The following is a 15,389-nucleotide window of genomic DNA, read 5'->3' on the forward strand; positions in this document are numbered from 1 at the left end:
CAGTCTACAAGTACTCCAAGACTATCCACCATTGCCATCCTCAACGAGTAGACTTCCCTGCCTTGCTCTTGTTTCTGAGAATCACTGCATCGGCTGCAAATGCCCAATGAAGCAATACGACTATCCCATACCTGTAAAGCAGAACATGGGCAAAACTTCTCAACATGTATAGCTTGAATCGTCATGTATGTCATTCTTGATTCGGGCATCAGTGCATCGCATCACGACAGAGTCCACGCTGGTAGAACCGGCATGGAAGTTGTGAACGCGAGTCCGATTGAAAAGTGTACGAACTTTCGTTTTTGCTGCCATGGTCATTGCTCGCTCTGTCGAGCGCCTCTTCTTTATCTTTTTCTGACTGGATAAGTGAGAGAAACGGCACACGCAAAGAATACTAAGGTACATTGCTTACATCCAAGAATAAACATTTGTAAATCAGAAGTCTGAAGTCCACGGGTATACATGTGCTGTGGCCTCATCACAATCATACACTCATAACCCATCCAGTCCACTACCAGAAAGATTCGCTAATTCCCAAACCCTGAAGCACCCTCGTTAGCATCTGCATCAAAACTTGGGGGCGAAGAGAGAAAAAGGACTTACTCCCCAAGGGCCTCGCCCTCTTCGAAATATCCGCTGCTTGATCCTGCTTGACCCTAGCCAAGCGCGCTTCCTCCGCAGCCTCCTTCTCGAGCCTTTTCACATGCTCCCTCGCATCCCTCACAGCCTGGCGCGCAGCCACAAGCGCCCGGTCAGCTTCGCGCTCCGCGCCCTCGGCCATGACGACCTGTTCGCGGGCGGCGCTGATACTGGGGTCTTCACGGTTACGGCGCAGGAGGCTTGTACTGTGCTTGGTGCTGCCATTGCTATTCTTCGATGAGGAAGTGTTGGTGGATGCTGCAGTCGGGGACCTGTCGTGGCGAGAGCCAAAGAAACCTCCGCTGGTGCGTTGGGTTTGGGGTTCTGGGGCAGTTCTGGTAGTTGTGCCCTGGCGAGATTGGCGCGAAGAGCTTGCTGTAGAGGAGGAGTTGGGGTTTGAGTTGTGGTGGAAGAGAGGCATTTTCTTTTCCTTTTTTTAGCTCTAGAGGGGTATATATTTCCTTTTTGGGTAATTTTGACTAGATCCACGACATTCGGGTAGTTATATCGATGAACTGATCAGATGCAAAAACAGAATTGGCATCCGGAGAATAAACGGAATATATATTCCAATCTTTAGATTCAACATCTATCATCGACATACCTAAGAGATAGGATGACGTCGGAGCACAGACTTGACGTCAAAAAGCGACGATCAGGCTGAACGGTGGCTATAAGAACACCCGATATACCACAGCAAGGCCAATAATTTATAGTAAAGACAGCCATCAGCCATGAGTCTAATTATTGATATTAATGAAACGCATCGTCATATTAATGTCCTAACTTGATAATAACTAAATCATGTCATGACTGTCATCATGCGCCACACCCTAGTGTTGACTAGCTAGCTAAAACCGAGGAATTCGCTCAAGTCTGACAATTGATTGATTGTTGTGATTTGACTGATATGTGCTGTAATTGTTGATCTTTTTACTCCCACCTAAAAGATGTGGAACGCTAGATGCTTTATGACCAGCCTAGCTCGCTAATCGCTTATAACACAGCCCTCGAGGCTGCTTGCTCACTGGGCGCCCCGAATGGACTGTGCGGTCACTACACGGTATATGATGCAAGTTCAAAGTACGGTCTTGAAATCTCTGATTCATGTACAGTTCCATACTTTCTACTTTTATCACGAGTATTCCGTTTTCGTACATAGTTACTAGGTCTGGCACTTGCCTTATTAGGAAGTACTGCATAAGTTAGGGCTATTCGCAGACACGTGATGTATGAAACGGAGCCGAAGAACTGCGAAACATGTTGTTGCTGGTTTGAAACCTGCGGTTGCTCATTTGCCAATTGCCACGTAGTGGAAGCAGCCGACGCATGTAGTACGAAGTTGGGCAAGATTTTTCCATTATCGGCTGCCGTTGCTTTTCTAAGAGCGCATGTTCTCAGCACTAACCGCTGATTTAGGAATGGATCAGGTAGAAGTTGTTGAGGAAGAGAACGAGACCCTTTTAGGTGTCGTTCACAGAGGCAGAGAGCCATTTGTAAACCTTGATTATTTAGACGGACTACACTGTGAACGTGGAGGGTATGCGTCTCAGGTAGGAGAAGCTGGGTGATGCACCATTTTAAGAAAACTTCTGCGCTATTCAAGTTATATCCTATCTATAATGACGTGAGAAAGGAGTTTATTGATACTCAGGAGCATAATTACCTCTATTTTAAAGTCCTTGAATAGCTATTGTGAGTTTCTTTAAAAAATCAGAAACCATGTTTGGATACAAATCGCATTGTACTGAGCCTAGAAATATCTGAAATAGCTTTTGAACTTTTAACAACAGTCCCGTGAAAACCAATCGTAACCTGCCGTCACTTACGCATTGCAAAAGTCCGTATTGAAAGAAAAAAAAAAAATTCAAGTCCTGCCTGCTTTGCCTTTCTTTCCCATTATAACTGCACCCTGGCTAATTTCTGAGCTTAGAATGCTCATGCCTAGCCTCTTCTCATACGACTCCTTGCTTTTCACCTTGGAAGTTCGCAGCATTGCCCATCTCAGATAAGGCAATGAACTCAACAGCTCATCCACACAGTCGATCAACCAGCCCCCAACACCAAGGCCTTGGTACCTTGGGAGAACATATAGGTCGGTCAGGTATGCAAAAGTAAGATTGTCAGTGACCAGCCGGGCAAACCCAATCTGCTCGAGATTGTCTGCAGCTTCTGTATGGGTGACTGTTGAGGCTGGCTCGGTGCCGTCCGCGGAAGTAATTTCCTTCGCCGTTTTGTAGAGACCGAAACAGAAAGAATTGTCAATAACCTGCTGCAGGATCTCATGTGGCACCGCTCTGGTCCAGTACACGAATTCCTGGTCGAATGCAGAGTTAATTGCTGGAATTGAGAGGAGCTTTTTATCTGTTGATATCAAGAATCCATCTCGGATCCATTTTTGAGCTTTGGTGGGTAGGGACATGATGAGATAGCTGTTTGAGACGAAATCTTTAGAGACTTGAATCCCGCAGAATGAGGACTCGAGTTCAACAGGAAAAAATTTGAAAACAATGAAGACTGAGGGGTGGAAGTATGACATTAATAACCAGCGTGTCTAGTTAACTTAAGCCAAGCCGAAGCTAAAGTTGAGTCACAGGCTGGCCCTATGCATGTCAGTCACGGACCCATTTTCTCGCGAGCTCTGGATATTTTCCCTGACGAGCTGGTGTGTCATGAAAGGTAATGAATGGATCCCTGAAAATAATGACCAATTCGCCATCAGTCTCGAATTTTGTACATTCATACGCTAACCTCTGCCTACGGGACAAACGGTAATTGGTCAACCCGTACCCCTAGCCATGACTTGAAGCATTTCGACTTCTAGGGCAGTGAGTATCATTCTTTCGGTTATAGAAAACACACACACACACACACACAGACAGACAGACAGTGTTGCACTGATAAAAAAAATTGAAGTATCGTAGATCTGGTCCAATGCAAAATTGGCGTATCAGGAGCATCGGACTTAAGATACCATTTGTGACCTCACTTCCTTGAAGAGAAGGAGTTTCATGTGTCTATGGACTCGAGACAGTCTTTGAAGCGAGCAGTGGTGCCGGAGGGGGCGATTGGTTTTGTTTCAATGCAGAATACGACGATGCCCTGACAAGGTGATGGTGATTTATCTATCTGGATAAGTATGGCGGGAGGTGAGGCTGACTGGTACGCGAATATATCATCCACTAAATGAGAATAAGAATAGGAAAAGTATTTTAAGATATTTCTACGTGGCAAACATGTATATATAGTATATACTGATGGTCAGTGATTATTTGCTCTACTTTACTAGACCATAATCAGCAAATATAGTACAATAATGAATGAATTCATGAATCAAAATGCAGATGCAGTACAATAATGCAACCCACGCCTAACCGCCAATGCCAACCACAATGCCAAGTATCTGTAAAGACGAGTACCGAAACCTACCACCTAGGATGATACCTAAGTATTAGAATACGAAACTCTCAAAACAATGATATATAATACAAAGTCATTCATCTTCATCCATGTCAACTTTTCTGTTCGTTTTTGTTTTAAGAAAAGGAATACTAGAAAGAAGACTTATTGTCCATATCCAAACGCCGATGTGATAGATAGAATATAATAAAGTAATTATGATTATGATGATGGAGATGCAACAGGGACTTCCTCGGCACCCTTTGCACTTTCATCTTCATCTTCAATAGCAGCTCGGCGAATGTTTGCCGGCGCAACCCATTTTGTACTCTGCCATGGCTTGACGTACTGAACGTACATTGTGTCGACTTCCTCAAGTGTGCGGCCTTGGGTCTCGCACACGAAGAAGTACACAACAACGGCCGCAGTAAAAGAGCACGCGGCAAAGACGTAGCCGTACTGGTAGTCGATGGCGCCAGAGATGAAAGGCGTGAAGAACGAGATGAGGAAGTTCCATGTCCAGTTGGATGCGGTGGCAATTCCCATGCAGGTCGCTCGGTAGCGTGCTGGGTAGAGTTCACCCACAATGGCCCACACAATAGGACCCCAGGTGGTCGCGAATCCGACAATGAAGAAACAGGCAAACACGATCATGGTCGTACCAGCCTTGGGCGTCGCTTGGGGGTTGGCATGGTCGAGAGAGTAGTGACCCACTGTAGAGAAGATCATAAAGCAGACGAACATCCAGAGGCCACCGACAATAAGAGACTTGCGACGACCGTAGTGCTCGACGATATACAGACCGACAAGTGTAACACCAAAATTGACAACAGTCAAGATAATCTGGGTCTCGTAACTGTTGTTCAAGCCAGTGGAAGCGAAGATGGTGTTGCCGTAGTAGAAGATGAAGTTGGCGCCAGTGAGCTGCTGGAGGGACTGCAAGACAATACCGAGCATTGTGCGGTAGAACATACGAGGGCCAGTGAAGATTTCAAAGACGGAAGCCTTTCCAGCGGTTTTCTCTTCGTCGAGCTTTTCCTTCATGTCTTGAATCTCTTCAGCAACGAGGCGGTGATTCTCGGGAACGCCGTAGAGTTTGATCATAGTCCGTTTGGACTCCTCAACGCGGCCCATGCGGTAAGCATAGCGAGGAGACTCGGGCAGGAAAATAATTCCAATACCAAGGATCAGCGGCCAAGCAAAGCCGATTCCCATGGTGATACGCCAGGAAGCAGTGGATTCAAGGCTCTCTGTGCCGTAGTTGATACAGGCGGCAATAAAGATACCGAAAGCGACAAACAGCTGGAAGGCACTTTGGAAACTTGTTAGCGGAGATGCAGGGAGACTGAGACACAAGGGTCGGGGCCCCAACATACCTAACCATGGCACCACGGACTTGACGAGGAGCAGATTCACTCTGGTACATAGGCACAACGCTGGAAAGGGCACCGACACCGAGACCGGCCACGAGACGGCCCACGGCAACCTGGTACCACTTGGAGGTGGTCGAAATCTGCACGATAATACCGACAATGTGGATGATGCACCAGAAGGTGATGGAAATTTTCCTTCCGAAGCGGTCTGCGATAGGACTGGCACACAGAGCGCCGATCATGGTACCAATGGACATCTGTTAAACAAAAGCCCGTAAGCATGGAGCCGCAACAAGTATACATACGGACGGTGCACTGTCAACTTACCAAACCAACAATCAAACCAGAGCGGACGTTGCTAAAGTAGTAGCCACTGGCATCATGCTGTGCAAAGAGCTCCATGAAATTGTCCATGGTCTCAAAGCCGGAGATCTGACCAGTCGAGTAACCAAAAATGAAACCGCCCATGGAGGCGACAATGCCCATGATGAATGAGCGCCATGTCAGGTAAGGGACTTTGCTGTCATCGTACCGGGCGTTCTTCTCAGCGAGAGAGGCAGAGCCAGACGTGGGCACGGACGGGGAAGAGTTTTCTGCGTGTTCGGTCTGTGCATGGTTGGGCTTGAGCTTGCCCAAGATCTGAGAGACAGCCATATCGGCGGTGGCAGAAGAATATACAGGCAGGCAGGCAGGCAGGCAGGTAGACAATAGATAGACAGAGTAATAGAGAGGAGGGAGAGGAGGGAGAGGAGGAGGAGGAGGAGGAGGGAGGCAGAGTACGGAGTAAAGCGGAGTCTTTATAAGACGGCGTCTATGGGGTACAAGGATCACGCGGGATTAAAAAAAGCGCGAGAAATATGGGGGAGGGAGGCTTCTGGATGGATTCGGCAAGTTCTGGCCTCGCGCTGGGAACGTGACTGTGCCTTCTCTTCCGGGCCTGCTGCTCTTTCTGCTCTTTCCTCGGTAGTGTGCTCCTTCCTTTCCTGGGAGTGGACCCTACCCTCCATCTTTCTCTGCGCTGTGCTACGCTTTGCTTGATGTGCAACATTCTGCTGTCATCAGCCTGTACGTGAGTGCCAACGGCGTTACACTAGGATATGAAAACAGGCGTCCCTGACAGACCATACTCACATTACATGCGCATACGGGAGACTCGACAACACACAATTGTTGCCTCATGCAGCATTTGTTTATGCTGCTTCCGGACATGCCCCAGCCACTATTCCGCTTTCGGTCATAGCGCGCCACCTTGCATGACGATGCGGGTGCGCTAAGCCCGATCAGACCCTGGCCTGTTGATCCCTTGAGTGACTGCTGTTGCTTGTTCGCCCTTGACGGTGCACGACGCATGTCTCGCAGATCTGTACATGCTGTTTGTGTCCTTTTCTATTTGCATGTACTATTTATATTGATGCTTTTCCGTATTCATCGCGGACTGATAACCAGTGCGAGTGGTTGGGAAAGCGCAGGGATAAGAAAAAAAATAAACTCGCGCCGGTTGTTTACTTTGGGACTAGTGCCCCACTTGGCTTTGCGCCTTCGCCTTCTAGGCCCTCTAAAACTTTGATGATGCAGAATCAGATAACCTCAGACTCTTACCCTACGGATCACGGTGCACATGATGTGCACTCGTGCATGTGCTCCATGAAAGATTCTCATGAGATTTTTTTAATCTAGGTCACACAATCAACACAATTACTATAGGATTCGCCTCCTGGCCCGACGAGGGCGAAAAAACAACAATCCCTTCTGAGTCTTTCCACCGAAACTAATTTGGGCGGTTCCAATGGTTACCCTGGTCCGACTCCACCTAGGAAAATTTTCTTTTGCGTGCCTGTCGCCGCTCGGCCTCGATAATCCATATGGCACACGGGTGAGACGTCTCGGCATCGCAGGACATTGGTTCGGTTTGCCGGGTGGATCCACTCGGCATCCCGAGAAGGTTTCTCGGTGTGTGCCTGACCGGGTGATCTCGGCTTGCCTAGCGTTATTAGCTGGACATCTATCGTCATGCTCATGACGGGGCTAGTTTCAGGTACGAGTGAAAATGTTCCTGTTACGGAGTACTCCGTAAATACGTAACTGGTTTGGACGACCTAGTTAATTTCGGACGTACGTAGATACCTACTATGCGCGGAGGCGAATACAAAGTGATTACACAGTCCTAGTACAGCCGAACGTTGAAATACAATTACATGGACAACTACACCCGCTCCGTAATTATTTACCTACTCCGTATATCGGTGCATATCCTTCGTAAACATCATGCAAATTAAGTACACGCACTATTTCTGGTTATCGCACGCCCCTAATGATAGAAGTCTCAGGAGTCAGGAGTGTGGAGACTCGGAACTCGAGACTCCAGACATTTTTTTTTTCTAGGAATGTTTGCTAGCACCGGAAAGTGCGGGCAAAGTAGCCCCGAGTTTTTTTTTTTCGCCTCCCCGGTCAAATTGAATTTTGTCCCCGCGGACAAACGCAAATCCGCCAGCTCACCGAAAAGTATGCGTGAATAATGTTGTGCATAAAACCGTGCATAAATCAAGGGCCCAAACCTAGGCTGGTTGGCTCACCTGAATTCACTTGACGCCGCTGACGGTACAATGTAGTTGGTGGCTGGATATATATCATGCAATGACGCTTCTATAATAATATTAATGTTATTAGAGCCAAGACACTTCTTCGCTCATTGTCATGTTGACTGAATTAGCATACATGAACGCGTAACAATAGAAACGCAGAAGCCGAAGGATAGGCAAACAATCACGCAGAGATTAAAAAGGAATGCTTCACATCATGGATTATACTTATACTCTACTTGGTCTTTTCCCTCTCCGCCTTTCTCAACGCCCTCTTGCGAATCGATACGTGCATGTTGCGGTTATAACCCAGAATCCAGCTACTGTAAACACCCATCACGCAGGTAATAAACCACGCCATCATACCATGGCTGGGGTACGGACAGGACGTGTAATAGTAATGAGGCGAGCCACCACGACGACCAATTTTGCTTAGCGCAGACTTGACCCATGCCTTGGGTGTAGGAATCAGGAGACTGGGCCGCTTGATCTTGGACATGGACGAAGTAATCAAGTGGGCCTGCAAGAGCTGGACTGTAATTCCGTAAGGCTCCAGTTCCGAGCCTAGAGCGCTCGACCAGTGTTGCAAGAATGCCTTGCTGCCCGAGTATGTCGCCAGGAGAGGGGTTGGCACGAGACCGCCAAACGAGCCCATGGTCATGATCAGACCGCGCTTGCGCTGTATCATGCCGGGTGTGACGATCTTGGTGACGCGCAGGGTGCCGAAGCAGTTGATCGTGATGATATCGGCCATTTCGTCTTCGGGTGTCTCGTTGAATGGGACGGGGATGCTGTGACTCTTGCCCACGTTGTTGATCAAGATGGCAATGTCTAGGTCCTGCACGAGAGCCTCGAGTCTCTTGAAGTCCGAGTCCTTGTTTTCCGCAAAGTCCATTGCTAACACCTTGATCTGTGTAGTTGGGTTTTTGGCTTTGATTTCGTCGGAGAGCGCGATCAATTTCGATTCGGTGCGTGACACGAGGACGACATTGAATCCGGCGCGGGCAATCTGCAGAGCAAATTCCTTACCCAGGCCATCCGAGGCACCGGTGATGAGCGCCCAGCTGCCTTTGGGGCCGAAGCTGCGTAACTACAGATCATTAGCAGGTATATCAACAGAAAAGTTGGTAAGAAGAACATACAGACTTGCCCGGAAGCACAAACAAACTGGCCAACACGCGGAGAAAAGTCAGGCCTTGAGTGAGAATCCACGCGCCACCGATCACGCCCAATCCGAAGACCAGTGCCGTCTGTGAGTGCGACATATCTGCGGCTCGAAAGGTGGTGAGTTTTTCGAGGTAGTTGTCTAAGCAGTGCATATTGGAGGATTTTCCCGGGTTTTGCTCAGAGAGAGGATAGGGCGGAGGAGGTAGCGATAAATAGAGAATTGCTGACTATGGCAATTGCACACCTGTCAGCATCGATATGGATAATGTGACCGGTCCGACAGACTACCGAGCAGAAGAAGCAAGGAGCCGGCTTAATGTAGGATGCTAATTTATGTTGTTTTCTAGTGACTTTTTGTTGTTGGATCACGGCCTAACCTAAAGCGGCATGGAAATTGTTGGGGTTTCGGGACACGGAGCATGTGATTGGCCACGCCGCTCACCACCTTCTCTCATATTTTGTTTACACTCTTGACTCTACACATCGAAAAGTCGGACTTCGTTCGCCCTGTACCAGCCAATTAACCACAAGTGAGCACCGAAACCAGCAAATGGCATCATCATTTCTTGAACAATTCCGTCTTAATACAGACGAGGGCTGGCTGCCAGCCTGGCTACTTATTGTACCACTCACTTCCCCTTCAACTCTCCTCTTATCCCCGATTACTGACTGTGAAATGTATGAACAGGTCTCAGTAATATCCACCGCAAACTCCATCCAGTCCTACCTCTCCCCCAAATATCACCAACAGCTCTACATCGGCTCAACCTTCACCAACCACCAATCGCCCTCCTCGCCGCTCGCCTCGCGCACATTCGGAACATGGACGTTCCTTTCTTCCATTGTCCGCGCCTACGCTGCCTACAACATCCATAACCCTGTTGCTTACGACATTGCGTTCTGGACGTACGGCATTGCATTGCTGCATTTCTTGTCGGAGGTTGGCCTCTATGGGTCGGCGCAGATTAGGGGCAGGTTTGTTTTCCCGCTGGTTTTTGCCACTAGTGCTTTGATCTGGATGGGGTTGCAGCGGCCGTATTATTTGGGTTGAGTGGCTTGGAATGGGTTGTCCCTCAGGATTTCATGTTTCCTGGGGGAAGGATGGTTTGAGTTTGTCCAAAAAAAAAGACGCCTTTGAAATGGAGAAGGGGCGAAGGAGTGAGTACATATGCGTTGACAATATTGCTAGTCTAAAAGGATGATTGAAAATATGTATCATATAATTATAATGAAGAAACAATTTCTACGCCAGCTGTTTCCTGTACAGCTCGCCGCCACAGCTTCGCAGCCTAGTGGTGGCTTGTTCCGGGGTAATGTCACGCTGAGGCTCGGCCATCATCTCGTAACTACAGCCTGTTAGCGCGAGACGGACTTAGTTAGAAGAAGAACAGACTTACCCAACTAGGAACTTGCGAACGGTTGCACTCCGCAGCAAAGGCGGGTAGAAATGCAAATGCAGCCACGAAGACTCAATTTCCTCGTCAGTACCTTCGAGCGGTGCCTGGTGAATGCCCATACTGTACGGGAAGTGCGTTTCGAACAAATTGTCGTATCGCCGCGTGATCTCGGCAATTGCCTCGGCAAGCTGACCCTTGTCGTCGCCGTTCAGATCGACTAGTGCACGCTTGTGTGTCTTGCTAATGATCATAGTCTCGAATGGCCAGGTCGCCCACCATGGACAAACCACAACGAAGCCGTCGTTTTCAAATACAATGCGCTCTTGCTTCTGCAGCTCGAGTGCAACGTAGTCTCCGAGCAGGTGGTTGCCGCCGTGCTCTGCTCGGTATTTCTGGAGTTGAGTAAGTTCGATTGCGGGCTCTTCCGGCAGACTGCTCGTCGTCCAGACTTGACCGTGTGGGTGCGGATTAGAGCAGCCCATTGCAGCACCCTTGTTCTCAAAGATTTGCATGTATCGGTACTGCGACTGTGGCTTGGTGAGAGAAGCGTTCGGCGCATCAGGGGGGAGATGCGTCACTGGGGCGACCGTGGCCAGAGGGCTCTTCGGTGACAAATGAGAAGCATAGATATCTGTCCATGCATCAATGACGGGAACAATCTCGATAGGCGACAGGTCGGCGAGAGTCTGGTTGTGGGCTGCCGAAAAGGTCAATACGTAGCATTTTCCAACGACCGGCTCGGCGCGGAGAAAAAACGATTCGGCGCCTGCCAGACATTCAGTCTATTAGTGATGATGAATCCTGACTGATTGTTGCAAGAATCGCCTACCCTTCTCCTCAGGCTTATACTCGGCCTGCTCCTCCTTGACAGCGCTATAGTCATTGACGAAGACAAAGGTGTTTTTGTAGTGCGGGTTGGCGTCACCCTGCGCACGAGTATTACCGGGACAGAGATAACAGGCCGGGTCGTATTCTGGCAAGGTGGTCTTAGATGGCGACTCCTGCTGTCCTCTAAAGACCAGTTAATGAATTGCTCATATCTCGACCGGGAGCGTTTTCAAAAACATACTGCCATGGCCTCTTGGTCCGGTGAGGAGAGACGAGAATATACGAGCCGCGGAGAGGATTGTACCTCCGGTGCGAGATGTCGTCCAGCACGTTTCCCACCATGGCTGTTTCAGAGTCTTGGAATTAGAGAAGACAACGATGAAGGGCGAGAAGAAGATCAAAAGGGAAAAAAAGAAAATAAAAGAGAATAAGAAGAAAAGACGGTTAATTATGTTCAAAATAGCCTCACGGAATGCGACATTGTCATTTTGCATGCGGGGGCTCCATACCAAAGTTACACAGCATAGATTAGGCGGAATGGGCGTGGATTACGTATTGTGGTATTCGTATTACCGGGTAAAAAAGTCGGGGAAAGCGCGGGGCTATTCCGGTGGGTCTGACGTAATTTCACCGCATCCAAATTAAGCAACTCTTGATACAATCTTGTCTACACTTTCATTCTCCAGATATTGTTGTTCGTTGCTGTTGACTAACATTGGCTTTGATACATCTAATCTCTGGCCCCTGTTAGTCGAGTTGCAAGATTCCAGAAATGCGACTGGCCTGTTTCGAATATATATCGTCCCGTCCGTCCCATTTGCCCTTGATATTTACTCCCTGACCTCATATCAAAACGAAGCACAAGATGGAAGTTTCGAACAGCCAACAGGATTTGACTGCGACTTGACTGCCAAGTGATCAACCGACGACACCGGTAGACACTCGTCTTCGAGGATGCAGGGATTCGGAGGCTGCTCGTGTAATAAGGCTGACCGCAGCCGCAGACAGTACTTTTCTATCGACTCAGCATAGTAGCAATTTCAATTCTTATGAAATACAAATACACGCCATCTCAATGGATTGTGTTTGTGGCAGCAGTTTAATACAAATCGCATGAATACGTTAACTGGTCATGTCGGGCTTCCAGGTCCTCGGCATCGTCGGCAATATCGTCCAAGGAGCTGATCTCGGCGCCCGCGGAGCGCTCAAGCTGTCCACCTTTTTTGACAAAAGTCAAGCATGTAGAGAAAGATGTTCTGGCATTTATCAAAGGACATTATGTTTACGTCTTCCGTCCTGCGACAGCTACGCAATAATCTAGAGCAAGATGGACACGCACAGCTCTACTCACAGGATGCGATTCGCCTAGCAAAGGACATCTCGAATGAATGCGACGCCGGCAATTCATATGCATTGATTTGACTTCCTTTGCGGCCGATGCTGCTGCAAAAATGACGAATCCTTTGAAATTGACTAGGAAAGTCAATTTTGTTTTCAAGCAGTCGCATTTGGATGTTCTGCAAGCCAATTTGGATAGGATGAAGAATACAATGCCGCTGTTGCTCAATGTGATTATCCATGCGGGCCAGCTGAGAAAAAGAGAGGCCGGAATTAGAGAGAGTGTCAGCAGCACGCCATTAAAAAGTTGGCACGACAGAAACTAAATTCGGACGACAAGATTAAACAACCAAGGATGGCGCATGAAGGCATTGAAATGGGTGATCATTCCGAGAACCCCCAGTCTCCGGTATATACGATGACCGCCCGGCCACCTACTTTTGCTTATGCCGAAATTCCTCGCGATCAACTTCATTGGTCATTGACGAAGTCTTGGAATATTCAAGGTCAATAAAGACGAAGTTAAGGAGTATTGAGAAGGCAGCGGATGGACTTACCTCAGACCGCCATGAACGCATTCGACAAAAAGTCTTGGATGTACACCGGGGAGAATGTGAGATAATTCTCTGATAAAGATGGACCATCTTTCAGATACCGTCAAGGCATGAAGAATATACACTCCAGGACGACTCAACGGCGGCGAACACGACAGGGCTTGCGGCAGCACGTCGATGATCAATTGGGTTTGGAAGATGAAAAATCAGACGCATCAATAAGAACCACAAGGTTCTAGAGAAGGTGGCGGAACTATCCTTAAAAGCATACTCACTGGAAATCCAAGCTCTCATTCAAGAGCCTATCCATGTGTCAGTGCCAGCGCCTCCTACTGATATTTCGAGTCAGAGCAACCTGGTAGAGCTTGACCATACTTCCTGGGATGTGAAAAACTTGTTATTAAGTCGGACTACTTTAACAGCGAATGAAATCTCTTGATAGAGTCCGTCAAGTCATGCTTAATTAATATTATCAGAACAAATTTTTCTTGTATTTCATTCAAGGTAAATACGATGTAATTAAGTCAACATATTCATTCATCTCAGAATAAGCCTAAGTGCCTTTGTTTATTTCACACTGTCCTTTGTGTTTTATCATATGCCAATCGATGTTTTCCAACGCTTGCCTTCCTCATCGAGGAACTCGCAACTAGCCTAGGAGCGAATCAAAGTATGCACAGAAAAATCTATTCTCAATCGTAGCAACTAGACAAGGCCCTATACATGCAAAACTAATCGGATCAATCTTTAGAAAGAAAGCGAAGTGAATCCCCAACGATGGCAATAGCACAACCTTCTTTTGGCCCTATATAGTTCCATTCCCCACTGTGTGGATTAGGGGCGTGGAGGTAGAAATCAATTTAATGTAATGTCATATCTCTTCAGGCGAAGGGTTCAGGAGTGGCGGCAACGGCGGCTTCATCAAGGTCAGGGGCACCTGCGTAAGGGGGCTGAATCCTTACATACAGTCTTTGGAATAATTTATTCAATATTCTCACAGTTGGCTAGTACCTAGGGGTTGCCCTGATCACGTAGCTTAGTCTGAGGCAGAACAGGCATTTTAGGTATATGCACGGCTAGAATTCCACGATAATAGCAACAAAGCCAGCGTACTTCATCCAAGTTCATTAGCAGGTTATCTTCTTCTTGTACTTTAAATCCGTCAGATCATTCTTTGTGGCAACACTTATCCGACAGCTCTTGATGTCCGGTCGAGAGAGGAGCTCGGTATACACATGAGCGAAATCCGAAGCCTTCATTGCGCCTGTCTTCTCAGCTGACGAATCAACCTCGACGCGGGTTTGCAGGTACACTTCGTTGAAGCGGACATTGGTGTTCTCGTTGTCACGGCAAGCCACGTTCGCCATCGAGAATAGGGGACCTTGGGTGATGGCTGGAGCTGCGCGAGCACCAATGTCGCCCTGTGATCCGGTGCAGAGGGTAAAGGAAGTTGGACCGCTCTGCTCTAGCAAATATGGGATACTTGCACGGTAGGCTACTACAAGGTAGTTTTTTGATTCAGCGTTGTTCGATCCTTGTGTGAGAGGAGGACTCACGAAAGTTCGATTCAAAGTTGATGGCCATGAATTTGCGCAATTCGCTGGTAGTGAGATCTCGCAATAAAGTCGCGCCATATGCTCCGCCAGCTAGAAGATAGACACACAAGATTGTTAGCCTACGTATGCATCATGGCGTTGACTAGAACGCTTACCAGCAGCGTAAACGTGTTGGAAAGCTGGCAGCTTCCCAGCCCGGACCTGATCAACAACGCCCCGAACTCCTTCCTCGGCCATGATGTCGGCCTCGACGATTGTAATCCCGTCTTTTGATTTGACATGCTGGAACAACTTGTCGGCAGATGCTTGATTTCGTACAACTGCAAGCACGTTGCGTTTGGCTCGCAGGACTCCAAGGACGGCAGCGACACCGATGTTGCCTGTTGCTCCGACGACTAAGACGGTTTCCATTTTGTTGTGGTTTGTTCTTCTTTCCCTTCTTGTTCTTCTTCTTTCTGGCCTTTCTCTAGAACTGACCTACATATCTGTGACCAGCTTCTTATTTATATGCATGTCCATTGCTTAGGGCTAGCTGGTTTCGGAAGCGTTCCGTCGGGAT

General features: G+C 48.0%; 6 protein-coding genes across 6 annotated transcripts; all 6 read right to left on the minus strand.

The window, feature by feature from the left end:
- Window positions 1-527: 527 nt before the first annotated feature.
- UA08_07491 (hypothetical protein) lies at window positions 528-1,060 on the minus strand (the record flags this gene model as incomplete). The annotated part of the gene is made up of 2 exons (XM_020262390.1): window positions 528-541; window positions 604-1,060. 2 exons carry the CDS (start codon window positions 1,058-1,060, stop codon window positions 528-530), a joined length of 471 nt encoding a protein of 156 aa, XP_020117436.1.
- A 1,446-nt stretch (window positions 1,061-2,506) lies between these two features.
- Window positions 2,507-3,061, minus strand: UA08_07492 (hypothetical protein; the record flags this gene model as incomplete). The annotated part of the gene is made up of 1 exon (XM_020262391.1): window positions 2,507-3,061. The coding sequence occupies one exon, from the start codon at window positions 3,059-3,061 to the stop codon at window positions 2,507-2,509; it is 555 nt and encodes a 184-aa protein (XP_020117437.1).
- Window positions 3,062-4,260: 1,199 nt separating this feature from the next.
- UA08_07493 (hypothetical protein) lies at window positions 4,261-6,065 on the minus strand (the record flags this gene model as incomplete). Its single annotated transcript, XM_020262393.1, has 3 exons — window positions 4,261-5,350; window positions 5,415-5,668; window positions 5,739-6,065. 3 exons carry the CDS (start codon window positions 6,063-6,065, stop codon window positions 4,261-4,263), a joined length of 1,671 nt encoding a protein of 556 aa, XP_020117430.1.
- A 2,160-nt stretch (window positions 6,066-8,225) lies between these two features.
- Window positions 8,226-9,309, minus strand: UA08_07494 (Very-long-chain 3-oxoacyl-CoA reductase; the record flags this gene model as incomplete). Its single annotated transcript, XM_020262394.1, has 2 exons — window positions 8,226-9,080; window positions 9,133-9,309. The coding sequence occupies 2 exons, from the start codon at window positions 9,307-9,309 to the stop codon at window positions 8,226-8,228; spliced, it is 1,032 nt and encodes a 343-aa protein (XP_020117431.1).
- Window positions 9,310-10,400: 1,091 nt separating this feature from the next.
- On the minus strand, window positions 10,401-11,724 carry UA08_07495 (Galactose-1-phosphate uridylyltransferase; the record flags this gene model as incomplete). The annotated part of the gene is made up of 4 exons (XM_020262395.1): window positions 10,401-10,503; window positions 10,555-11,320; window positions 11,384-11,565; window positions 11,624-11,724. The coding sequence occupies 4 exons, from the start codon at window positions 11,722-11,724 to the stop codon at window positions 10,401-10,403; spliced, it is 1,152 nt and encodes a 383-aa protein (XP_020117432.1).
- A 2,677-nt stretch (window positions 11,725-14,401) lies between these two features.
- On the minus strand, window positions 14,402-15,241 carry UA08_07496 (hypothetical protein; the record flags this gene model as incomplete). Its single annotated transcript, XM_020262396.1, has 3 exons — window positions 14,402-14,769; window positions 14,831-14,920; window positions 14,986-15,241. 3 exons carry the CDS (start codon window positions 15,239-15,241, stop codon window positions 14,402-14,404), a joined length of 714 nt encoding a protein of 237 aa, XP_020117433.1.
- Window positions 15,242-15,389: the final 148 nt, after the last annotated feature.

Source organism: Talaromyces atroroseus, assembly GCF_001907595.1.
Source record: "Talaromyces atroroseus strain IBT 11181 chromosome Unknown scaffold_11, whole genome shotgun sequence".
NCBI classification, from domain to species: domain Eukaryota; kingdom Fungi; phylum Ascomycota; class Eurotiomycetes; order Eurotiales; family Trichocomaceae; genus Talaromyces; species Talaromyces atroroseus.